The sequence below is a fragment of the Panthera uncia genome, unplaced genomic scaffold (genome assembly GCF_023721935.1).
Source record: "Panthera uncia isolate 11264 unplaced genomic scaffold, Puncia_PCG_1.0 HiC_scaffold_677, whole genome shotgun sequence".
In the NCBI taxonomy this organism is placed as follows: Eukaryota; Metazoa; Chordata; class Mammalia; order Carnivora; family Felidae; genus Panthera; species Panthera uncia.
In genome coordinates, this window is record NW_026059844.1 from 1,871 (window position 1) to 28,118 (window position 26,248).

The 26,248-nt window shown below is 50.0% G+C and overlaps 1 protein-coding gene across 1 annotated transcript; it reads left to right on the top strand.

Annotated features, from left to right (window-relative positions):
* The first annotated feature begins 1,618 nt into the window (after positions 1-1,618).
* LOC125918319 (protein kinase C epsilon type-like) lies at positions 1,619-25,977 on the top strand. Its single transcript, XM_049624335.1, has 2 exons — positions 1,619-1,907; positions 25,664-25,977. The coding sequence occupies exons 1-2, from the start codon at positions 1,743-1,745 to the stop codon at positions 25,808-25,810; spliced, it is 312 nt and encodes a 103-aa protein (XP_049480292.1). The 5' UTR covers positions 1,619-1,742; the 3' UTR covers positions 25,811-25,977.
* The last annotated feature ends 271 nt before the right edge of the window (positions 25,978-26,248 follow it).

The following is a 26,248-nucleotide window of genomic DNA, read 5'->3' on the forward strand; positions in this document are numbered from 1 at the left end:
AGGCGCCCCATAAATTATAATTTAAATAAAAGAGAAACATGAGGTCCCAGGTCCCTACAGGGGAGAGAATCTGGAGAGGCTTTAACAGAGGAGGCAGTATTTTGCCTGGTTCTTAGAGGATACATAGGGACTGGATATGGGCATTATAGGTGCAATAAAGGATACAAAAGCCTAACCGGGTAATCTTGGTTCAGACTGAGAAGTTTCCGTGTGCCAAACTGAGGGGTATGGACTTTATCCTATGGGTGTTACGAATCAGGAGTGTTTAACCAGGGGTGGCCTCTGCTGACTTTTAGATTAGGAGGGCAAGGTGTGCATTGGTACCATTTCTAACTCCAAACTGCCCAAAACCCCTTAAGGCATTCTCTTACCTGTGGCTCTCCCAGCTCAGTGCCCATGTGCTTTGGCTTCAGGGACACCAGGCAAGAGTCAGCAAGAGGCTCTCCCTGCCCAGGAAAATCTCCCTGAAGATGAAGCCTGAAATTGTATCAGTATAAATTTATTCCTTTGGATTATGGTTTGTCCTCTTAAATTCCTTTGTTTAAATACAGGCTCTCAGCCTTCCCCCCCTGTAAAATCTAACTCTTTGTCTCCAGCTCATGTGCACACACACACCCCTGCCTTTATTTTGGGTGGCTATCAGAAATATTTCCACCTACCAGCACTGATTTTTTTCAGTTATATGGTACACATCTGCTCAAATTACTTGCCATCAGGACTGACTCACTTAACAGGAATAAGTTCGCCTGGGTGTGTGGGGAACTATCAGGGATACAGATAAAAGTACAGATTTTAACATCTGGGGAAGCTGCCTCCAAGCCAGAAGCTCTTCTCACAAGGCTAAGGAGGAAAACACATCCATGTGGTTTACCAGACAAGCAGTAAACTTTTCCTTTTCTTGTTTTTTAATCAGTTGATGTACATGGTTATTTTATGCTAGAGGTTACAAATTCAAATTAAAAAATAAAAATGAGAGAGTCCAGGAAAAGGAGAAGTGGAGGGGGTGCCTTTGATAATTTACCTTGACATGAATATCTGGTCCTCTTTCCTTACCTCAACAAGGACTGTGGACCTCTCAGCATGAGTGAGTTTATCTTATCTCAGTCTCCCCAACTAGAAGACTTGAGAACCTGAGGAGAATCAGGGAGTTAGTAGTAGCCTGAGTTCCTAATCCCAGCATTGTACCTTGTTGGCTGTTTGATCTTGGCCAAGTTAATTAACCTCTCTGTGCCTCACTTATAAAATAGGGATAATAATAGACCTCAGAGGCTTGCATTTGAATGAAATGAATTAATTTATATACGATGTTTAGAATGACGGCTGGCATATGGTAAATTCTGTATAAGAGTGAAAGAGTACCCTGGGGCCCCTGGGTGGCTTGGTCGGTTAAGCATCCAACTTCGGCTGAGGTTGTGATCCCACAGTTCATGAGTTCAAACCCTGCATCAGGCTCTCTGCTGTCAGCACAGAACCCATTTTGGATCCTCTGTCTCCCTGTCTTTCTGCCCCATCCTGGCTCGTGTGCTGTCTCTCACTCTCTCTTGCTCTCGCTCTTGCTCTCTCTCTCTCTCTCTCAAATAAATAAACATAAAAAAAAAAAAAGTGCAAGACTACCCTGAGGGGCAGAGTCCCTCAAAGTGCAGGAAACAGCCTTGGGAGATGGTCTTGAAGCTGTTGCCGTGGCTGACTTTCATCTTTCCCTCACAGCCTGTCCCTGCCAAGCCTTTGTCACTCATTCTGTTATGCCCTCCTCCCTGCAGTTCATGACCAAGAACCCCCACAAGCGCCTGGGCTGTGTGGCGGCACAGAACGGCGAGGACGCCATCAAGCAGCACCCGTTCTTCAAGGAGATCGACTGGGTTCTCCTGGAGCAGAAGAAGATCAAGCCGCCCTTCAAGCCTCGAATTGTAAGTAGGGCCCCAGAGCCCATTCCACACTGTGCGTCGGGCCTGGGTGTGCAGAAAAAGCGGTCTGGGGCACGTGACCCAAAAATGCCCAGCCAAAATGACAAGGGCAGGAGGTGGCCGAGCCGCTCCCCAAAAGAGTCTCCTAGCCCTCAGAGTTTACTGTCAAAAATACATAACCTAGAGCCATAACCAAGATGCTGATTCGTATGGGACACAGAAGACTTTTAACTTTAACAGAGATCAATTGATTGATTTCAATCAGAAGTTACAAATGATATGAGTTGGCCGTGTATGGTGGAGATTTAAGGTTTCTTTATAAACAAATGGGTTTGCTTTATAACTGAGTCAATTTAAAGAAAAGTACTAGGTAAATAAGAGTCACAGTCATGGTCATTATGTGGACTTAGTGCAGCGTGAGAAGGTAAGACCCAGTGCCCAACACCTGGGGAGGGCTGTGCTGTACCAACCCTGGGGCCGAGTCTGTAAGAGCCTGTCTCTGTAGGGCTCCCCACCCCCCTCTGCCCCACTGTCCCTGCTGGCCTCCCTCCAGCCCAGCATACACCTCCTTCCAGGTTCTCAGCCCTGTCCCAGTGATGCCTGTCGGAGGGGCTGCAGGAAAGGGTGTCAAAGCTCAGCTGTTGGAAAGAGGAATCAGAGAGCAGAGGCCATGTCCTAGCAGTGACCTTCTGCTGGAGGGAGGCCTTCTGGTCAGCAGGGCTCTCCTTGAAGTTGAGAGTGTGCATACAGGCCTGTGTAGGGGGAGTATCCCAAGTCTGCTGGCTTGTGGCCTGATGAGGCAATTATTCAGACTGAAAATTGGGGTATCCAGCTGGCTAGTATGCTGGGAGCAAAGGGGGTATGTAATATTAGGAAATTACAGGCCAAGAGCCCCGGAATGCTGGGACCGGGGTCCTGGGCAGGAAAGACCTGAGACCATCCAGTCAAGCCTCAGTCACCCCACATTGTGTCATGCAGCCCCCTCTCCCTCACCTCCAAGTACAGGACAGACCCTCCTGTGCTTTGTGAATCATCACAGAGGAATTCTGTTATATTCCAGGAGGTTTTCTGGGGAGCAGTTACTGATAGTGTTGTGAAATGTCCCAAGTAGAAAGCAACTCTCAGCATGGTCCAGGCTCAGCCAGTCTAGAGCACGGAAGGTTGACTGTCCCTGGATGCTTGATTGGGTCACTGTTCCTCATCTGCTTCCTCCTTTGGTTTTTACGATTTTCACTGGCTGGCACACAGCTCGGAACAGGCTAGATTCAGGCTCACCTTCTTTCTTTGTTAGCATCACCTTCGCTCCTGCCCATTTCCCCCTTGGCTCTGGGCAGGGCTCCCTGCACATGCCATCGTGCTCAAAGGCTACCCCCCTACCCAGAGGGTCTCTGTGAATGGTTTACAAGGACAAGATCAACCGTGTCCTGGAAAAAGCAAGGGGAAGTAGGAAACCAGAGACCAGGTGGAGAAGGAGGGGAAAACTAAAGACTCAGATCCGAGGATAAAATGTTATTGCAGGTTTAGTCTAAGGTAATCTACCCAAAGCAAAGTGGGAAGTAGAGCGAGGTAGAGAATCCACCTGACAAAAGGGATCCCAGGGCAAGAGCAGGGACCAATCAGTCAGCACAGGTCTGCAAAATGACTTAGTCGACTCAAAGCTAGGCTTATAGAGAGCCAGACAGGACTGGAGGGGCAGCTCTTCCTGCGGGTGTGGGGCCAGACGACAGGGCAAGCTGAGGGGACCGTCAGCAGGGGGTGCAAAGGGAAGAGCGGGCCTGGGGTAGGGCGGAGGCAGGCACCCAAGTCTTTGCTGAGAAGCCACAGGGAAGCAAGGAATTAGGGAGAATCTTTATGATAAAAGTCCCAAAGAAGTTTTAAAGTATGGATTCATGGAGAAGTCTCTCTCTGGGATAAAGAGAAGGCAGAACATGGCTCAAACCCAGCAGAGGAAAGTACTCTGAGATTTCAGGGGCCCTGCGAAGCTCCTGTCTCCAGAAGCCTGTCCCTAAGGCCGAGCAATAGCAGGGATTCCTCCCGAGGCTGAGACCCTCTGTCTCACCTCTGAGCCAAATGAAAGGGCAGACCCAAGAGAAGCGACCCTTTGAGCTGTGCCTGGCTTCCCCCGAGTGAGGGAAGGGCGTAAAGAACAAGCGTGAGGTTTCTGTGGGCCTGCAGGATGGAGAAGGAGCCAGACACAGAGGAAGAAGAAGAAAAGGGTGACACGGGAGGCCAACCCATGACCCAGTCCACTGGTAGACAGGCCTCACCCAGCCTGGACAGGCAGGGGTGGCCGGCCCGGCGTGCAGGTGCTCCTGTGGGCCAGGGTGGGAGAGGGTCCCTGGGAACCAGCAGCAGAAGTACATCTCTGGGTGAGGGGGTCAGGCTGACCTGGAGGTCAGGTGGGACTCCACCCGGAGCACAAGGGACCCGTGCTTCCCTCCCTTGGGTCTCTCCCGAGCCTCCAGTGTGGGACAGGAGGGCAGGACTCTGCTCGCTTCCTTTGCCGAAGGGCTCAAGTAGGCTTCCTGGGGCCAGACCATCCCCTGAAAGGATGGCAAAGAGTGAGGGCAGGGGCTGTTCAGGAGCTCCCAACAATGTCCAACTGTCTGAGTCAGCATTCCCAAAGACTGAGTTCATCCTTACCTCACACGTCACCTTCTGTGCAAGTCCCTACTCACCCCCACAGAACTCCAGAGTTATCCTTAACACTGTTGGGGGTTGGGGGGGAGGAGGCAGGGAGAATGTTTATCTGGCTGGTTTGAATTCCGTTTGGAAGAGAGAGGCCATCCGAAGGAAGGATAAGAAAGGAAACTTCCATTGTGCAACAGGTGTCTCTGGTCACATTTTGAGCCGAATAATGTTCCATACAGAGTTCTCAGCTACAGGTCTTTAAAGATGTATTCAAGTTCTTTTAAGTATCTGATCTCATTTATATCCTAGAGATTTGTCTCTGGAGAAATATCAAAATGGGAAAGAAAAGAATAGTCTACATCTCCTTAGCAGGTTGGAAAGGTCTGCCTGAGACTGCTCCTAAGTTGAAAGCTCTTTTCTGAAAAATGTTGATGGTACCACCCTGAGTCTTCTGTGGGCTTGTTCACAGCAGAAATGAATTTTAAGTTGAATTCAAGCCCACCACAGTGACAAACATACTCTAGTTCCCGTGTCTGAAAGCCTTGCAAGACCCACGTGTAACTCACACAAGGTTTTAAGAAGCCAACACCCACCTCTTACTAACTCAGGATTAACCCTGGGGGAACCACGGGTAGCCAGGCCCTCCTGGCTCAGATACCAGCAGTGGGGGTGGCTATGCTCTGTAAGTAGGGCCAGTTACCAACAGGCAAAATAGATAGCCACCCATGAGTGGTCACGGGAGAGACACTGGGGGCTGAAGTGCATCCCACAGAAGTCACCTTCTGTTTACGGGGGAGGGGTTCCATCATAAGATAGGCTGTCCGCCGGCTGAGGGTGTCACATAACCTTAGGGCACATCGATGCCCTTTGAGGAGAGCTGAGAAGGAAAGGGTGTGACAGTGGGAGGAAGGAAAGTTGCTCTGGAGCCTGACATTGGGAAGAAGTGGACAGGGCAGTGTGAGCTTCTTGGATCTTAGAGACAGACAGCCTCCTTGAGAAGGGAGAGGACAAGTGTGCGAGCCTTGCAATTTGGCGATGGCCTCAAGAAGACACGGGGTGTGTGTTTTAGAAGGCAGTGAAACGAGATACACAGAAACCCTCTAATCTCCTCATGCCAACCCCCCGCCCCGGGCATTCAGTCACAGAGGGAACCCTGGGGCTCCTTTGTCTTGGGCTAGCTCCACTAGCTCCTACCCACGTCCTGTTGACATAACAGCAAAATGCCGCCACCCCCAGAAAACAGCCGGATAGCAACCACCCCACTGGATGAGCCGGCCATACCGAGTCTAAGGGCCTTGGGGGTGTCCTGCCTGTCTTGATTCAGGAGGGAGTTGGTTCTGTCTGGTGGGAGGTGCTGGAGTGAGGCCAGGTGAGGTCACGTCATCCAGGCACCAGGGCTTAAGAAGAGCCAGGACTCCGTGGTATGTTTTCTGCATCTCCGGACTCTTCCCGCTCTCGCGGCAGGGATGAAGCTCCTCCACGGCACAGCCTGTGGTGGGAGAGCAAACCTGTACACTGCCCAGGCTGGCTCTGCTGAAGACTAGGTTGGCTCAGTCGCCCCCGTAGGGGCTGAGGATATGGCAGGTTCCCAGGCCTGGTTTCTATCCCCTCCGTAGGAATCCTCGTCCTTCCAAAGATCTCACCGAGATTGTCCAGATCCCTAGCTGGCTGCTGGCCTCTGGTCCAGTTCCCTCACAGACCTCAGGTGGCTGCTGTCCCCTCCAGGCCTTTACCTTCTCGAGAGGTTTGCTAAGCTTAGATTTCTGCTCCCTCGCGCCTGAGCCTCCCTGTCTAACCCCTGCCCTGACTCACCAGCTGTCATTAGTCCGACTGGATTGCCTGCCTTCAGGTTTAGGCCCATTTGCACTAAACCCCACCTCGGGACATTTTTCAGTGGCCTCTGCTTCAATGTGGGGATTTCGTCTCGTTCGTCCTGCCAACTATCTTGTATTCTCCCGCCCTCACTTTCCCTTTTATATTCCTCCTGTCTACCCTCTGGCCACCCACATTTGCAACTGATTTTGCACGAGTGATGTGCCGTCAACACCAAACCAAAGACTCTGTGCCACCCTTGTATTCAAATCGATTTCTGGAGGTGGCTGGCCTCACGGCAAGGGCACACAGGGTGGGTGGCAGGCACCCCAGCAGCGGTTGGGGGGCTAGAGAAGCCAGTAAGGCTGGAGCCAAGGCCTTTGATGCTGGAAAAAAATCTCCCGGCATAGAGTTCATTCATCTGTCCCACTGGGGATTTAGTTCCAAGGTGATGGCATCATCCAGTAGCCAATAAATGTAGCACATTTTGCTTTTGTGTTACTGGTGAGCTCACCTTCTTTGGGGACCGCAGAGGGCAGAGTGATGGGTTCGGTGTGTTTGAACAGCATCATGTGACCATGCGGATGTTGGAGGTATTTTCTCGCTCCAGGCTTCTTTCCTGGGCACTCCTCTTGCACCCAAAAAGCACTAGGCTCCGAGATTATGGCTCCCAGGGCTCCAGCGCTGGAATTGGGGGAAGCCAGTGGAGGGGGGAGAGATCTGCCTCCCCAGAAACCTAGCTATCCTCAGTGAAAGCCAAGGGCAATGAGGGAAATGCCGGCCAAGTAAACTTCTCTTTGTGTACGTGTTCTCTCTTTTCAAGTTTGCTTCAGTGTGAATGTCCCTCTTTAAGGTAAGGCCTCCTGAATGGGGAGTCTGTCCAGGTAGGTGAGCCCTCTCAGGCCCGGTGACATGGAGGCCCTTCCAACCCCATGATCTGTTTCCATCCAGTCGTCCACACTGCATGGCGGGACCCTCGAGGGAGGCCTTTCCTGCATGCTCCTGCATGACCGGGCTGTGCTGAGAGAAAACCGGGAAGTGGGTTTGAGACCCTCACAACCTCACCAACTTAGCAGCCTGAGGAGAAGCCCTGCTGAGCAGGCAAAGGCAACCCTTTCCCCTGAAGCTCGTCAACCCACCCAGGAGACCACCTGTTAGTGGGCCCCATGAAGACAGAGTCCCAGGTGACCAGCAAAGGCAGTCCTCCTCCTCCACCTAGCAGAGCAGGGACGGGACCCGGCCAGTGCCTAGAGACATCAGTGAGGACATCCCCCCGGACTGTGTCCAGGCCAGAGTGGGAGCCCTTCGTCTCCAAGAGGCTGCAAGGTCCTGCAAAGAGCCAGGACACCAGTCCGGGCCTAGAGGGCATCATGGGAAATGTCCAGGAAGCTGTTTCTGGCAGTTGGCCCAGGTAGTGACATGGCACAGTGGACCGGTACCGGCTTTGACCGCAGAGAGACTTGGGTTGGAAGAAAATTGCTGTCGTGGGTTAGCCGTGTAAGCCCAGGAGTTCACTTCATCTGCAGACCCCTGGCCTCCTTGGGCCTGAGCTCCTTATCTGTAAAATAGGGATAAAAATATCCACTCATAAAATTATGAACAGGATTAGATAAACCTGTAGATTCCCAACGAATTTTAGTTCTTCTCTCCAGCCACCATCCCCACCCAGCCTGTCAAAGCCCCTCCTTCTCCCGCTTGCGTCAGGAATCAAGAGCTAAGGAGGCAGTGCGGTGTATGGAGGCTAGGCTGTGGAATCAAAGGCGGCCAGGTTCCAACTAGCACTGCAGGATCTTGGGAGATTTGTCTCACCTCTCCGAGCCCCCGTGAGCCGATCTGTAGAACAGGGATAGTAGTATGTACCACGTCGAATGTCTGTGAGGAGTGAAAAGCAAATCAAGTGAAGTGATTAGCACATTCCTTGGGATACAGCGGGTTCTAGGACAGAGCTAAAGCTGACAGTACTGGAGACCCTAGGGGTCTAAGCCAAGGGGGCTAGAGAGGGCGCAGTTCCCGGAGAGGCCAGGGGTTCACACGAGGGATGACACCATGTGGTCGGGGAAGCTGCCATTGCAAGGCAGAGGACTAGCAAAGAGCACCATCCAGTCCCCGCAGAGAGCCTTCTGGAGTTTCATTCCGGCCCTGCCCCTGGTCTGGGATGGGAGAGCACAGGGAGACAGGAGATACGGCAAGACAGAGACTCACCCCGGCCCTAATGCCCCTTGAGGAACCCCAAGTTTCCCCGCAGGGTCTGTCCCCCTTTTACGGTGTGAGCTTGCCACCACCTTTACTTCCCCTGCCCCTGTCCTCAGTGGTCTTGTTTGCCAAGCACAGCCGTGCAGCCCAGCCCTAAAGTGCTGGCAGTCTGATGAGACCCCATGACCGTGGCCGTAGGAGCACGGAGGGTTCCCAAGTGTTTCTAAGCTAAACAGCCTCAGTGGGGCATGTTTGACTCTGCACAAGGGATTTCTCTGTCTGGGAATTCTGCTTGCAGGAGCATTCCTATAGCCCGACCTGCACATCACTTTGGTGCTCCCACCCACTACCCTAGGGGAGGAATTTGAGCCCTGGGCTGGGCATTTCTGTAAGCTCCGAAGTTTTCATTTATAACTTCATAGCTGTTCAGTTGAGATTTGCCTTCATGGGTTCATCGAACTAGTGTATATTGAATTTAATCTCCTCCCCACCCCACTAGCACCTGAGGTAACACACACAGCCTGCCGGGGAGCGTGGGACCTACTGGGCTGTGTGTGACTGAAGGAAGGAAGGTTCTCCAGAGGAGCTGGATCTGGGCAGAGAAAGCCAAAAAGGATTGGGGACAGAGAGCTACCGGGAAGAGGCATGGCAGCAGGGGAGGGCAAGGCAGGATTCATGTCAGGTCTTTTCAGCGGGAATTTAGTGAGCATGTACTTTGTACCCTCTGTGAAGCTGTAGGGGAGAAGGCTGGTTGACGTAAGAAGAATCACCTATAGAGGCGCCTGTGTGGCTCAGTTGGTTAAGTGTCAGACTTCAGCTCAGGTCATGATCTCACAGTTCGTGAGTTCAAGCCCCACATCAGGCTCTGTGCTGGCAGCTTGGAGCCTGGAGCCTTCTTCCGATTCTGTGTCTCCCTCTCTCTCTGCACCCCACCCCCCAATCATGCTCTGTGTCTTTCTGTCTCTCAAAAATAAACATTAAACAAAATTTAAAAAAAAAGAAAGAAGAAGAATCACCTGAATGCTACCATCCTGAGGGGTTCCAGTGGCCGGAGGAGCCTCAAACATAAAATGCTTGGGGAATACCAGGCACAGTACAAAATGCAGGACTTGACTCAGGGCAGGGGTCTTGGGGTTTGCCTCTTAAGGTTAGGGGGCAGGGAGGAAAGGTGATGTGAAGAGGAAAGCCTCCCTGGACAGGCCAGCTGGCAGGGCCTCTGTGGGCCACAGGAGCCACTGGCCATTTGCAGTCTCATAGAAGGTCCCGCCCGGGGTGGTGGTCTGGCAGCCAGGAAAAGACAGGCAGTGGTCCCAGGCTGGATAATGTGCATCGAAGTAGAAGCAGATAGAAGCTCAAACCTTCCCCAGGTGGGGGGCTCAGGCCTCCAGGCCTCCAGCCAGCATTTGCTCTCTGAGGGGTGCAGACACCAAGGGAGACTGTGCACCAAGGGGTTGGGGGTGTTCCCCACCCACGCCAGCCTCCAAGGGGGCACAGCTGGCTATCAGGGAGGAAAGAAGCTCTGGAAACCCAGCTTGCATTGGGGGGCGGGGGCATTAGTGCCCTGTTTACTCCCCACTGTCTGTGCCAGGATAGTGGATGGTAACAGATTTGGATTTAGCTTAAACTCGACACTCAGACATTCTTCTGGAATTCTGGGATTTGACAAACACACATTAGGTCTGTGGCACATCATTACAGTTCCACATCAGCCACTCTCAGAGCGAGGTGATCCCGGCCTGCGGGACTCAGACCCCCACATTATTCTGGCCTCTTCTTTCTGGGACCTACTCCATCCCCAAAGGGGTTTTATCGGTGCACAGAGCTTGAATGTCAGGTGTGTGAGCCCCACTAGGTGTGGAAGAAGGTCAAGAATGGCAGGGACAGTGAGATATGATACTTGCCTTGAGTAGGGAGATGGGAAGATAAGCCCACAGTGGGGCTTACCAACTGCGATGACTCAGGAAATAAAGCAGACCTTGACTTGGTGCTTCAGCCAGACTTCCTCCCCACCCCTCCCACATCTTAGCCAGTATTTGGAAACCACAGGTGGTCTTCCTGGGGGAGGCATGGCAGATTCAGGCTACAGGTACCCAGGTACCTGGGATGTGGGTGATCCACCAAAAGTTTCAGAATATAGTCACCCCAAAACATGAGATTCCAGAATTTAGCCCCCACTTTGTATCAGAGGCAACGAGCTAAGAGGAAAACACTGGACAGGGCTGGGTGCTGGTCCGTCTGTTTTTTATATCTTTGAGACTCGGAGCAAATCACTGAATTTCTCTGCTCCCTTCCTATAAAATGAGGGACTTACATAATCCCTAAAATGTCTTACAGCCTATGAGGGCAGGGATTGGAGGTGTTTGGAAATCAATTTTATTATAATAAAATTTACATAGAATAAAATTTAACCCATTTAAAATGTGCATTTTGACGCATTTTAACAAATGGATGCACCCATGTTACACCAGCACAGTGAAAGAAGATCTCTACCCCAAACTGTTCCCAGGTGCCCTGCGCCCCAAGGCAGTCCCTGATCTGCTTTCTGTCACTGGAGAGTAGATGTGTCTTCTAGAGTTTCGTGTGTGTGTGTGTGTGTGTGTGTGTGTGTGTGTGTATACACACACACATATATATGGAGCCGTGTAGTGTGTGCTGTTTTGTGATTTTGTGTCTGGCTTCTTTCACTCAGCATCCATGTGTGTGAGATTTAGGAACTACATTTTTAATTTTTTACTATGGAAAACGTCAAACATGTACAGAAGTGGAGAGAATCCCCATGTGCCCATCACCCAACACCAACAACTAGCCTGCTCTGGTTAATTTGTCAGGGGAGGGATTTTTATCTGTTTTGTGCACAGCAGCGTCCTCAGCAACTCCTGGCACGTAGTAGGTGTTGTAACATATACTATGAATGAATGAATAAGTTCTATAGATCGACAGTGTTTTTCCAGAGAATACTTCTCTCTTAGCTCCAGCTCTAAATTCTCTTGTCACCTTTTATGGCCCAAGATCTGTTCCAGTTTATGCCTCAGAATTTAGGATAATAAGATCCTGCATTGGGAAACCTGAAAGTGTTGAATGGTAGGAGAGGTGGGTGACCTCATCTTGACTTGAGAGGCATATATTCGGGTGTTTACAGTTCCCGTTTCAAAGCCAGCAGGCAGAGCAACAATAAATTCCGGGCCAAGAGAACTGATTTCTATCTAGAACATTTTCATAAATAAGGGGGGTGGTATTGGTGAGTGGAGAAACAGGGCTTTTGCCAGGACCAGATTGAAAAGTTTCTTTGGGCACCAAAAAGTCCCTGGAATTAGATAGATGTCAACCCAACAGGCGTCAACCATGACACTGCTTTGAAAAGTAGATGCTACATGAAAAAGGGCTGCACGATTAGAAGCGGAATGGGGCCAGGTTTGCCGCTGTGGGCCTCCCCACTTTCAGCTGGAGAACGCGGGCTCCTGATGCATCACCGGGCACAGGCCCTGCCGCGGCACGTCCCGCTGTGTGGGGCCAGCTCCCTGCAGAGCCCAGCTCGGGTGCTCAGGCCTCGGGCGGGCCACAGCATGTAGGGCGCTGTCTCCTCCTGAGCCTTTTTATGGCTGGCTATCCACCCAGGTTTTCCGCATGTTGTCAGTTCCAGACACCCCGACTGAGTGCCCCTTTGCCCTACTTCAGGGTCTCCGCAGCAGTAGGGTGTGAAGTCAATTTAAGGAGTCAGGTGAAGAAAAAAGTGTAATAAAGACTAAGATAGGGTAGAGTAGGGTCAGGTGAAGTAGAATCAAACAGAATAGAATAAGTAGGATATCATGGGACACCTGGGTGGCTCAGTTGGTTAAGCGTCTGACTTCGGCTCAGGCATGATCTCACGGTCCGTGGGTTCGAGCCTTGCATCGGACTCTGTGCCGACAGCCTGGAGCCTGCTTCAGATTCTGTGTCTTCCTCTCTCTTTCTGCCCCTCCCCCTCTCACACTCTGTCTCTCTCAAAAATAAATGAACATTAAAAAAAGTTTTTAAAGAATAAGTAGAATATCAGACTATAGCACAGAATGCAATCTAGGTAAACTATGGCTTGCTGAATCATTTCTTGGGCTGATGGGATGAGGTGATGTGCACTAGGTTATAGACAAAATGTCTTTCTTACTGTTGGTCATACTAAAAAGTTCTGAAGGGCTAGGCCTCTCTTCGCTCCTCATGTCTAAGAAATGACCCCATGAGCTGTAGTGGGGACGGTGGCTTCATGTACAGGGAAGATTGCAGGTGTGCATTTATAATGCAAATAACAAGGCTATTGGTGGAAAGCTCTGAACAGCGTGCCTGTGCTGGGCTCCGTGCAGCAGCCCATCGCGTATGTGAACGCATCGATGCCTCTCGGAGGGAGGCAGGACGGCACATGTCAGGAACATGGGCCTTGGTGTTAGGACACCTGAATTCAGTCCCGGCTGCACCTTGGGCAAACTGTTTCCCAGTCTCTCCAGTGGGCTCTGTGGCGGTGCTCGCTACCCCTGGGGTGGGGGTGAGCAAGAGTGAATCAGGCAGGGGAAACGATTAGCGCAGAGCCCGGCACCTGAAAAAACCTCCATCCGTGGGCTTTAGTGAGGTTTTCATGTGCGGAAACAAGTGTGCCAGGCTCTGTACGACGACGCTAGGAATACAAGAGAGATGCTCAGTGAGTCATTATTTAGCGCTAGTTATGAGGAGTACCAGGAAAGAGAGGCACGGGACAACCGAGGGGTATGGGGGGACCAGCCTAGGCTGGGAATGGTTCCCCAGGAAAGGGAACTGATACAAGGGGTATTTCCTTCCCCACATGGCAGCACCAGACCCTGTCTTTAGTGGCAGAATGGAAGCCTTGTGGCCTCAGTAATGGTTTCAGAACTCCTTTACAGCATTTTGAGAGGGCAGTGGACTCTCCCTTATTCTCATTGCTGGTCTCAGAGGGCAGGCTCACCTTTTGAACAAAGCCGTTGCACTTTGCCATCCTCTGGGGATGCAGCAGGGTCCATTTAATTAACCGGGAGCTGGCAAGGCCCCAGCTCTGAGCCAGGCAGCGCTGGTGAGATGCCTGCCTCTCCGGGAAGCCAAGATTCACAGGCCACTTCGAGGCACCTCCAGGCTGATTATAAACTCCAGACTGAATGTCATCAAGCACCCATGTGCACCGTACAGACAATGAGGACTTCTCCCTAGCCACGTGGCTCAAAATGACTCTTGGCTGAAATGTATGCATTATGCATTTGTCACCAAATTTTAGAATCAAATTGTCACAGCCAAAGGTGTGCATGTGGGTGGACTTTGGAAGGCCCGAAGGGTTCGAGCAGGTAGAAGTACCACCCTTCAGAGCCACACAGAAATGCCTCCTTTCCTAAAAGGAATGAAGAAATGCTGTCTGTGGAGTTAAGACTGATACAAATGACTTCACCTGGCCTTAAAAGAACCTTCTGGAAAGAGCCTCAGATACACAGTCTGTGTCCGGGGGACTTTTCCCAATCATTTTCATAGAGTCGCTTCAGCCTTCCTGCAGAGCACTGAATACACCAGAGGGAACGCCCCGTGCCGGGGACCCCCCCCGCCATGGTCCAAGGGGACAATTCATGTCCTGAGAATCTTTCTTCTCTGTGTGGATTACTCAGAGTTATCATACGTTGGACAGATTCAGGCTTTATTCAAAGAGAAACTTTCAAATCTGTGGTTCTTAGCAATCAAATCACCGCCCCTTCAAGAATCTGCTGCAGTGAGATGTTTCCACATGCACAACTTGCTGTACTGTACGAGGTTCACGGAAGCCCTGAAGTCCATTCCCTAGCACAAGGCTTTGCAAATTGGCCCACAGGCTGAATCCAGCCCACTGCCTCTTTTTGTGCAGCCCTCGATCTAGGAATGGTTTTTACATTTTTCTTAAATGGTTGAAGAAGAATGTTTCATGACACATGAACATTATATGAAGTTCGAATGTCAGTATCCATATGTAAAGTTCTGCGTCCATACGTAAAGCCACACTTGTGCAACTGTCTGCAGCTGCCTTTGAGCCACGACAGCAGAGTGGAGTGATTATAACAGAGATCCTGTGGCCCACAAAACTTAAAGATTTACTGTATGGCCCTTTGGAGAAAATTTGCCACCCCTGCTTTAAGAGTGAAAATCCAGGTTAAGAGTCTTGCTTGAAATACTTTACTTAAAATAATTGAGCTGTATGCGGTGCCCCGGGGGACTCAGTTGTTTAAGTGTCTGACTCTTGGTTTTGGCTCAGGTCATGATCTCATGGTTCGTGGGTTTGAGCCCGTGTCAGGCTCTGTGCTGACGGTGCAGAGCCTGCTTGGGATTCACTCTCTTCCTCTCTCTCTCTGTCCCTCCTCTGCTCTCGCTCTCAAAATAAATAAACTTAAAAAAATAATTGAGCCGTAAAATTTAGAGGCAAAAGCGACTTTGAAAATCACCTTCATGAGCTCCCCACTTGACCATGTTAAGCAGGGGACTCCAGGGAGTGGTGTCTTGGGCTCTCCTTTTAAAGTTCTGTGGGTTTTGGGGCACCTGGGTGGCTCAGTTGGTTAAGCATCGACTTCAGCTCAGGTCATGATCTCACTGTTTGTGAGTTCGAGCCCCACCTCAGGCTCCGTGCTGACAGCTCAGAGCCTGGAGTCTGCTTCAGATTCTGTGTCTCCCTCTCTCTCTGCCCCACCCCCACTTGCACTCTGTCTCTCAAAAATGAATAAATGTTAAAAAAAATTTTTTTAAATAAAATAAAAATTAGGACCCCTAATGTGAAAATGTAACTGGAGCATTTCTTGACATTCAGAAGCCCTGGAAGCGCCGGGTCTTGTTCCTACAGGGGTCATCACCGTGTGGTGCCCACCGTGCCCCAGTCTCTAACAGCCCCAAGTTCCCCAAGCTCCCCCCCCACACACACTCACACCCTGCTCATTACAGAGGAGAGATGACATCACAGCCAGCAGCGCTAAAAGTAAAATTTGTCTTCTTTCTTCTTCTTGTTTTTCTTATCTTGCTTTATTCTTGCAAGTTTAAAGATGGCCCACCAGGATATATAAAGGACACACTCTAAATATAATATCAGTGAAAATGAGGAAAGAAAAACAAAGGCAGGAAGACAAAAAAAAATCAGGAATGTTCTTTGTGGGAGTGTCACACATGTGGCTCTTAGCTTTTGAGAGCAGACTGTTAATTGTATAGCAGAGTGGGGGGGACGAGAAAGCACCCAGGGTGTCCAGGTGAAATAGTGACTGTTCTGTGAACCAAGATCAAGTAGAAATCGCTCTCAAGGATCATCCCAAAGACAGTGCTGTTTGTTCTAACCATACAGTTGTGATAAATATTGATGAGGAAGCAATGCTAATAATTCACATTTCTTCTATGCCATGTGCTGTTCTCACCACTTAAATGTATTATTTCACTTACTCCTTATAACGAATATACAGGGAGGGCTACCAGCATCCCCATTTTACAGATGATGAAAGTAAGGCCCAGAGAAGACCAAGTGATTTGCCCAAAGCTGCAAAGCTGGAGAGAAGCAGAAGTGAAGTCCAGGCAGTCTGGCCACAGAGCTCTCGTGCTAACCTACTGAGCAGCACTGCCTCTCAGAGGCAGCACCTGGAGACACCAATATGCTTCCCAGTGAGCTCTTGGATGTCCCAGTTTATAAAGGCTAATATCAAATAAGGAAAGGAGGGCATGAAATTGAGAAGGAATGCCAATATACAGTGTGAACTTGAGAGGAAGCCAAATCCACAGCAACTACAGCCCTACATAGGCTTTTAAGCCACAAAAAGGCCTTTTGAAACTGCCAAGGAAAAGAAGGAAGAAAGGGACCCACTGCTCCTTTACACAGAGGGACCCAGTCAGGCTGCCTGTCGGGATCACTTGGGAAGCTTTAAAACATACACAGGTCTGGGCCGCACCCCTGGATGGTCCAATTAGTGAGGTGTGGGGCAAGGCCCAGGTGTCCATGTGGGCGCACTGTTGGATTTTTTGTTGTTTTTTTTTAGTTTTTATTTTACTCCACCTGGGGCTCATCATGACACGTGCCCTCCTTCACCCTCACTTATCTCCCCCCTGGTAACCATCAGTTTGCTCTCTAGAGTTGAGAGTCTGTTTCTTGGTTTGCCTCCCCTTTTTCTTTTTCTTCCCCTTGTTTTGTTTCTTAAATTCCACATATGGTATTTGTCTTTCTCTGACTGACTTATTTCACTTGCATTATACTCTCTAGTTCCATCCACGTCATTGCAAATGGCAAGATTGCATCCTTTTTATGGCTGAGTAATGTTCCAGTATGCGTGTGTGTGTGTGTGTGTGTGTGTATGACCTCTTCATTCATCAGTCAGTGGACACTTGGGCTGCATCCATATGTTGGCTCTTGTAAATAACACTGCTGTAAACTTAGAGGTGCATGTATCCCTTTGAACTAGTGTTTTCTTTGGGTAAATACCCAGCAGTGATTACTGCATCACAGGGTAGTTCTATTCTTACCTTTTTGAGGACGCTCCACATTGTTTTTCAGAGCAGCCACGGCCAGTTTGGGTTCCCACCAGCAGTGCACCAGGGCTCCTTGTCCAGGTTCCCTTTGTTTCTGACGCACAGGCAGGATGGAGAACTGCTTTGTTACCAGTGACAAAAAGCAAGGCTGTTACCTTGTCTCTAACTTTTCCCCAAAGAGAAGTCTCTTAGAAGTACAAAGATTAGGGCAAAACCCAGTAAAGATTAACTGATTTCCAAGGGAGAAATAAGTCATTACAAGCCAGAAATAAGTACCAAAATAAGAAGAAATCAAAGTCAAATGCAAATCAGTTGCACTTGATAAAGCTCACCTGGGGAGCTAGGACAGGCCATTCCCTGGGCCAGATCCCTGAGCAGTGACACTGAATCTCTGATGTGGGGCCAGCATCACTGTTATGTAAAGTTCCTGGCAGTCCAGTGTGCAGTCACTGGTCTAGGCCCAGGTGAACTACATGTCAGGTTACTAAAAAATCTGCTGTGCCCACTACTTGGTAATTTGGATTTCCAGAATCCAGCAGTGACACCAAGCGATTGGAGATGGGCAGACAGTTTCCCCATATTCAAAAATAGGGAAAATGTAGATTTGGGATACTTGGAGGTAGGTGCTGTTAAAGCAATTTCTAGAAGTTTTTATGAAAAGATACTTTGTGAACACTGGGGGAAAATGGTAATCACTTGGAGCCAATTAACTTCATTTCTAGACCAATAGACCAGAGAAATGCAACAGCGTTAGGTGTCTTTATTCCAGCAAAGCAATTGAAAGTCTTTGATATCATCCTCCTGAACAAGATGGGAAATGTGACCATGCCTGGGTGCCTGGGTGACTCAGTTGAGCACCTGACTTTGGCTCAGGTCATGATCTCGCAGTTCGGGAGTTCGAGCCCCACATCAGGATTGCTGCTGTCAGTGAAGAGCCTACTTCGGATTTTCTGTCCCCCTCTCTCTGCCCCTTTCCCACCTGTGCTCTCTCTCAAAAATAAATAAACATTTTTTAAAAAGTGACCTTGGCTGGTCAATTCACAGTGGATTTAACCATAATGCCCCCAAAGTCTGCTGGGGTGCCTGGATGTTGGCTTTGCGAGAGGGCTGTTTGTAGAGGGCAGGCCAGAAGGGTCCAAGCCTGAGCCTGCCTTACATGGTATTTTTATACATGTCTTACTGGAGTAATGGGAGGCATGCCAGTCATATTTTAGGATGACACAGAGTCGAAGGATATAGCACACAAGATGGATGATAGAATTAACATTATATTCCCATAGTATTTTCACGTTTACATGAGCTTTGCTTATATGCTCTCATAGAGCCCTCGGCAAGCTAGGCATATTTATTATCCCTACTTTGTTGGTAACAGACTGAGATCAGAGAAGTAAGTTACAAAATCATTATTTATGATTATCTCAACAAGCCGGAAATAAGCACCAAAGTAAGAAGAAATCAAAGTCAAATGCAAAGGATTACATCTGGATTCAAAACAATCTATTTCAGAAGATTGACATTTGTATCAGTTGCCTAGGGCTGCCCAAACAAAGTGTCCTAAACGGGGTGCCTTAGAACAACAGAAACCTATCATCTCACAGTTCTGGGGAGGAGAAGTCTTTAATCAAGCTGCCAGCAGGGCCTTAGCGCCCCCACAGCCTAGAGGTGGTGGGGAGAGTCCTCCCTTGCCTCTGTCAGCTTCAGGTGGCCCCAGACATTCCTTGGCTTGTGGCAACATCTCCGTTCTTCAGGTGACATTCTCCATGTCTCTGCACGTGGGCTTCCCTCTGTGCAGGTCTGTCACTGTTCAAACTTCCCTTTCTTGTAAGGACCCCAGTTACACTGGGTGAGGGCCCACCCTCATGACTGCATCTCACTTTGATGACATCTGCATGGACCTTATGTCCTCCAAATAAGGTCACATTCTGAGATACCAGAGCTTAGGAATTCAACATCTCTTTTTTGGGAGATGCAGTTCAACCCATAATAGGGTCACACTGGATAGGTAACACTAAGAGCGTCATCGATTTATCACAGCTCCCTGAGAAATGGAACTAGGCATTGGATTAACTTGAGGGTTCCTACCAAGTAGAAGGTCATGCCACAGCACTTGGCATTGCTCAGACCAGAGTCAGGAGTGGAAAGGTCAGCTGTGGCCACTACATGCTAAGAAGGAGGTGGGTTTTAGAAAGGAGGGAGCCACTGAGGGCTCAGGGCAGGAAAGGTGCCATAAAAGCTCCATGGGCGGCCGAGTGCCAGGGGAGCCCGTACATCTTGCTCTGATTTCTATAAAGAAAATCCCGAAGTGTGACCAATTCGCAGTTAACAAGATCAAGAGGGGAAGAAAGGAATGGAAGATTATGTTTGGAGCAATTTCTAGGTAAATGATAGTTAACTTGAAATTCTGTTCCAGCCCTCATTTTTGCCAGGCAAGGCATTATGCGGTTTTACATCCTTTATTTCATTTAACTTCACACGTAAGCATGGGTGCATTAACATACACACGTATACGCTGTTATTTACAATGTAGGGGTATAATGAATAGATATGTGTCTACAAAGATTTGTTTAATAGAGAGCAAGTATGTAAAAAGAGCCAAGTGGAGCTTAGGCGAGAATTTTGACATTTCAAAGCTAGGAGGAATTTGGGGTTTGACTGCTCTGGTGAATGAAATTATTTCAAGCAAATGAATATTTGCACATCATCTGCTGTGTCCTAGGTGTCTTAAGGTATCTGAGAGGAGGCTGTGACACACATAGCATTTTAGAAGGGGCCAAATGCATGATCCAGAAAGTGCTGTGGGAGCTGGGAGGAGGGTGAGATTGGGTAAGGTGGCTGTCAGGGAACTCCGAAGAGGGAGTCGGAACCTGATGTGGGCCCAAGACCAAAAAAAGCTGGCATTTTGGAGACTGTGTGGAGACAGCATGTTTCCCCCTCCCCCATTCTGATTGTGTGCGTGGATCAGAGTGACGACAACCTGTGCTCTCGTCATGCCCGGAAGAGGTAAAGAGGTGTGGGCAGGGACCAGCGACGTAGCCACATGAAAGCCAGCCCCATGCCCCAGCTGGTGAGATTAGGGAGTTTTCTTGGTGCTTCAGAACAAAGTCATCTGTTGATCTCGTAATCAGATGAAGACAGAAGCAGAAATCGCTGGCTCTTCTGAAAGCTGGTGTTTATGACTTCAGTACAGTGAGAGAAAGAATTGCGCCAGCCAGACAGGAAGCAGGCATTCAGGCCGCCTGCCCATGTCCGTGCTGCGATCCAAGCACTACCACAGCCGGCTGATCCCCCAAGCCCTCGGCCGCCTCCGGTGATTTATAAGGCAGGCCCAGTGGCTCTGCTTCTCCGTTGCAGTTTCTCAAAAGGATCTGGAGGGACCTGTAACTGTTTCCATAACCTACCTCACTCCCCCGTTGGAGATACCAAAGGTAGGCCCTTGCCCCAGAGTCAGCCCCGGACCTCTCAAATCCCAGACCTTATCTCTCTCGGAAGGGATGCCAGAGGGAAGGGGAGTGTCATTTTCCTCTAACATTAGCCACAAGGGTTAGTGTCATAAAGTCCCCTTAGCCCATCTGTCTTTGATGGAATTTTCCCAAACCCTGGTTGAACCTGTTTGTGTTGGTCTCCTGCCAGCAATCAGGGAACCCCAGTGCCCCAAGCTGACTGCTGCTCAGAGAGGAAACCCCATGAAGTAGGCCTAAGTCTGCCTGTTTCTCTGGGCTGCCCCGCGCTAGACCCCTCACAGATCAGACCTCAGCCGTCTCGCCACGTCACCTGGGCTCCCCGACGTGAAAAGCCCATCTGGTAGAACAGCTGCCAGTGGTCCTGAAGCCAGAGCACTTACCTGGCTCTGGATACAGTAGAAGCAAGAGCAGTGCATTCACTCATTTCTCAGCAGCTATTTATTGAGCACTCACTGTGTGCCAGGCAGTGCACTAGGATGGGGATGGGATGTGAGTTCAACCCAGTCCCCATCCCCAACAAACTCACAGATTAGTGGAAAGGAGGAGGATGCGTGTGATCAGGGCTGTGATAAGGCAGGAGAGGGCTCCTGGGTGGCGCAGTGGGTTGAGCATCTGACTCTTGGTTTCTGCTCAGGTCGTGATCCCAGGGTCGTGGGATTCAGACCTGTGTCAGGCTCCGTGCTGAGCGTGGAGCCTGCTTAGGATTCTATCTCTCCCTCTGCCCTTCTTTTCTGCTTTAGTGCACTCGTTCACTCTCTTGCTCTCTCTTTCATAAAAAAAAAAAAAAAAGAGAGAGATGATGGAGCACCCATAAGAGGGGTGGAAGGACAGGAAGGCTGCTTGAAGGAAGGCCATCTAAACCTGGTTGGGAAGGGTGAGCAATTCAGCTGGGTGATGAGGACATGGGACAGAGGCAGGGGTGGGAGAGGGGGTTCCAGGCACAGGCTTGGAGTCAGGGGAAGCCAGTGAGTCCAGAGAACCTCATGGTCCAGCAGGGCCCAGAAGCAGTGGGGAGCTATGCGGGGATAAGACCCTGAAGGGCCTTAGAAATAGAGGACTGTAAGACCCTGGGACTTTTCCCAAGGGCAGTCAGGTGCCATTGGAAGAATCTCAATCTCTGGACAAAGCACTGGGATGTTCAGGTAGACCCTAGCTCTGCACTCATTCAGCGTTTGGAGGCATACAGATAAATGTAAGACTCAGTCCCTCCTTCGAGAAGCTCATGACACCAATGGGCAGGTCACACAGACTGTGTTGGGTAGCAACCAAGCTGTCTATGATGTGTGCCCATGGCACACAGGTGCTAAGACTTGGAGGTGCATTTATTGGGTGCCCATTACATGCTGGAGTCTGCACTGAGGCACCTAACATCTGATGTCTCATTGAGTCCTCAAGGCAATCTATAGAGTGCCTGTCACTACCCCCATTTTACAGATGAAAAAACTAAATCTCAGAGAGTGACCTCACAGTGTCATATAGCCAGGAAGGGGCAGTACCAAGATAAGAGGTCAGCTAGTGCTCTCTGTCCTCCTCCGTGTCGCCCCGCTAAGTGTGGGACAAGCATGTAGGATGGGCTTCATGAAGGAGATAAAGACTGAAGAGGTCCCAGGGTCACCTCTCAGGCTCCACACTGTGGGCTAAGAGTATAACATTTAGACTCTAGGGGAGGCATATGGGAAGACTGAGGATCTAGGTCAACGGGGAATGTCTCTGGGGGGTTGTCCATCTGAACCTTGGAATTGAGTCGTATGCTCGCTCACAGGGAGGCCCCAGCTTTTCAAAGAATAAAATCGGTGAATAAAGGATATAATGCCCAATCCCCTCCACATTGAGGATGCTATGCTGTCTACATGCTATTAATAGGGAGTGGTGTTTCCCAGAGATATTTGCTTTGGAAAACTTCTCAAGTCTCTAAGGTTAATGGTCAGGAATTGCACATAGTGGGGATCTTGGCTTCTTGAATTGGAAATGAGTAACTGACATGCATTCAAAATGTTTTCAAGGAGGGGCGCCTGGGTGGCTCAGTCGGCTAAGCGTCCGACTTCAGCTCAGGTCACGATCTCGCGGTCCATGAGTTGGAGCCCCACGTCGGGCTCTGTGCTGACAGCCTGGAGCCCGTTTCGGATTCTGTGTCTCCCTCTCTCTGACCCTCCCCCGCTCATGCTCTGTCTCTCTCTGTCTCAAAAATAAATAAACATTAAAAAAAAAAAATTAAAAAAAAATGTTTCCAAGGAAACCAGGGCCTGGGCCAGTTTGGATAAGGGGGCGGACAAGGCAAGTATGTCTTTCTCTAGAGTTCTTAAAGAATGGCACCGTCACTGAAATGCCACCCATGATTCTGTGACCCCTGGAGAGCCCAGAGCTGACTTGGTGGTGCCCCAAAATAGCATAAAATGGAGCTAGAGGTCCTCTGGGAAGGACATCCCTTGCTGTGCTGACCGAACCTGGTTGCCTGGTACACAGTCAGTGAGTGATGAAATTCAGACGTCCTGTGGAATCTAGCTCCGTCACTACGCTCAGCCGACCTCAGGCAATGAAGCCAGTTTCCATGGACACTAATGACTGAAAAGGTGAAGCACAAACAAGTAAGCAGACAGGGAAGGCCAGTGCCCGAACAGTTCCAGATTTTTCAACGTTCCTCATCTCAAGGGCAACACACACATCCTTCGGGTCCTGTTTCCATCCCTTGGATTTTCTGTATCTCTCTTCTGTCTCCCTTCTGAGGTCTCCGAGACCCACTCAACTATGCAGCTCAAGCCCAGAGAAAAGACACGAAGCAGGACTGATGTGGCCGAAAGATCCAGTCATCCCTGCTGTGTGCTATCCTCCTGATTCTGATCTCAGCCTGGGATGGTCTGAACACATGCCCCCTCCCCCCAGCCAAGCTCGCCCAGTACAGGTTACCCACTCTCGCCCCGACCCACAGCTTCTCCTGCCACACTCACCCACTGGCAAGCCCTTCTGGCTCCAGGCCTAGCAGTCTGGCCTGAATGTCTCCGGGTGGACTTTGATCCTTGCCATGTCTTTCCATTTCTCCAGTGTCCAGCTTTCTAGACATTCTATGCAAGCAGCATCATGCAGGGATCTGGATTTGAATCCAACTCTGCTCTTAAGTAGTTGGGTGACCCTGGTCACCAAATCTCTTTGAGCCACAGTGTCTCCATCTGTAAAATCAGGGTAATAGTATCTGCCTGTTCTAAGGATCAAATAAGGAAACAAATGGGCAGGTGCTTTATAAACTATAAAACCACAGTTCCCAAACCATGTCCTGCAGAACTCTGCATCTGAGACAGATGTTAAGCTATTCAGGAAAGGGGTGCCTGAGGTGGGGTGGGGGGGCCTCAGTCGGTTTCACTCTTGATTTCGTCTCCAGTCATGATCTCATGGTTCATGGGATTGAGACTCGAGTCAGGCTCTGTGCTGACAGCACAGAATCTGCTTGGGATTTTCTCTCTCTGTCTCTCTCTCTGTCTCTCTGTCTCTCTCTCTCTCTCTCTCTCTCTTTCTTTCTTTCTGCCCTTCCCCTGCACATGTGCACTCTCTCTCTCTCTCAAAATAATTAAATTTTTAAAAAAAGCTATTCAGGAAAAAAGAAAGTTTCACGTCAAGTTTGAGGAAGGCTGTTCTAAACAAAGTGAACCAGGTTTCTTGACCCTATGACATCTCAGAGCCTTTAATTTGCCACTGTATGTGGCAAACATCCAAGAGCAGGGTGCAAAAATAGCTTTGTCTCTAAACCACCTTTTTCATAGAGTATTATTAACATCTTTTAGGTTACTAGTTTCCACAGAACAAAGCTTATATTAATTAATATTCCTCCTACAAATAATAATGCTAATCTTTCCACAAGATTTATTCCATCATCCAGGTCACTAATCCTGGGTAACACCAGTTAATCAGCACCTGAAAGGGTATTGCTGGAGCTCCTTCAATCCTCTGGGCATTGTGCCATGTAGTGCAGGGCGAGGGGGGGCGGGCGTTGAAGGCCTCCGCAGTCGGACTCACCCTGCCTCCCTCCATCCCCATGCTGGACTCCACCCCGGGCAACTCGGGGAACCCTGTTCTACATCTTCCGTGTTCCCACCTCCCCACCCGCCATCTTTGTCCCACCTCTCCCTGCCGAGGTGACTTCTTCCCCTCTCTGCCAACACGACCGTAATTCATTCTTCAGGTCCCAGCCAAGTCCCGACTTCTCCACGGAAGTTTTTCTAACTATCGCAGTGTGTGTTCTAGACAGTAGTACTGGCTCCCAGATCAACTGGAAGTCCCGAAAGGCAGAGAGAATATTATTTACACTTCCATGTTTTTCTCCAAAAGCCAGGATTTGTTTGTTTGCTGCTCTCCATCCCCCATGGACCATAAGCCCTATTTCGGGAACTTGAGCCTCTAACTGGGTATGGGTCCTTCGGGGCTGGGGAGTCAGTGCAGTGGTGGGTTCTTCCACATGGCCATTCATTCAGTAGATGCTTATTGTAGGGAACCCAAGGTTGAGTAAGACAAGGCCCCTGCCTTTAAGGAGCTCTTGGGCAAGGCAAATAGCCACAACTCGTTGCAAGTCAGCATGTCGAGTATAATCATGGAAAGAATGTAGGAGCACAAAATAGGGTTCGTGGTGGATGCAGGTAGGGATCAAGGCAGGCTTCCCAGAAGACGGTCCCCTGCCCCCACTCTACTCATCCTCCTACTTAGAAGAGGTCATAAGGAGCAGACCTGGCAAGGTTATGGAGGTCTACCTAGAGACAAGAAAGACCACTGGAGACTCCATGGGAGAGAGATTCAAGTTTGTTCCCCGGGTCACAGGGACAGAGGTCTTGATGGAGCCAGAGGGTTAGATTAGCAGGGGGAGTACGGGATGAGAGCTATGCATCCCACGCTCCCAAACACGCGTGCTCCACCCCCACACGGCAGTCTGTGGGAATCCCACTTCCCTGCTTTTCCATCATACCCTCTCACCCCTTCTTCCCTCTCACCTGGACTCATTCTTCCTTTCCAAGTCCTCTGCCACCTCCTGGTCCTGGGGCCATCCGTCGTGACCTCATTGGAGCAGCCCCGTGTCTTCTCTCAGTAGCTAGAGGCCTGCTTTGGTGAGAGGCTGGTCAGTGTGATGCCCACTCCCTGTGGGGGGGCCCCGGGAGGAAGGTCAGCCTGGAGTCAGTGCTTTCTCTTTTCTTCTCACAGAAAACCAAAAGAGACGTCAATAACTTTGACCAAGACTTTACCCGGGAAGAGCCTGTCCTCACGCTCGTGGATGAAGCAATCGTGAAGCAGATCAACCAGGAGGAATTCAAAGGCTTCTCCTACTTTGGCGAAGACCTGATGCCCTGAGAAGCTGTTCCAGGTGGAGTTTGGTGACGCTGCAGGAAAGGGTGCCGAGAAGAGTCCTATTTCTGGAGGCTCAGAAGGCCTTGAACTGCCTGTCCTGTTCTCCAGAGCCCCAGTCCCTCGTCTACCCTCTATTTATTGTGTTCCCTCACCCCAGGCGGGCTCCTCCCTCTTCCACCTGGGGACCAGAAGGCACTCTTGGTTCTTGTCTCACCAGTGATGCAGAATCGCATGGGGTCAGCGGTCGGCTGGACACACTGTGTGTTTGGTCTGTTGGCAAGCCCGTTTCCACTCCTCAGGGGCTCCTGGCAGCGAGGCAGCTTCGGTTCTTTTACTTCAAAGAGCAACAAGAAAAGCAAACAAGAAGGGTCTGGCCGTGCTATTGGACATAGGGGCCCAATCACTCTCACTTCTGAGAGCCTCGGTTCTGAGGCTCCCACT

Excerpts from the sequence above, each read along its gene's own strand:
- LOC125918319 (XM_049624335.1), top strand. The coding sequence starts at position 1,743 with ATGCCCTCCTCCCTGCAGTTCATGACCAAGAACCCCCACAAGCGCCTG. Across the intron at positions 1,908-25,663 it reads CGCCCTTCAAGCCTCGAATT|AAAACCAAAAGAGACGTCAA; the intron begins GTAAGTAGGGCC and ends TTCTTCTCACAG.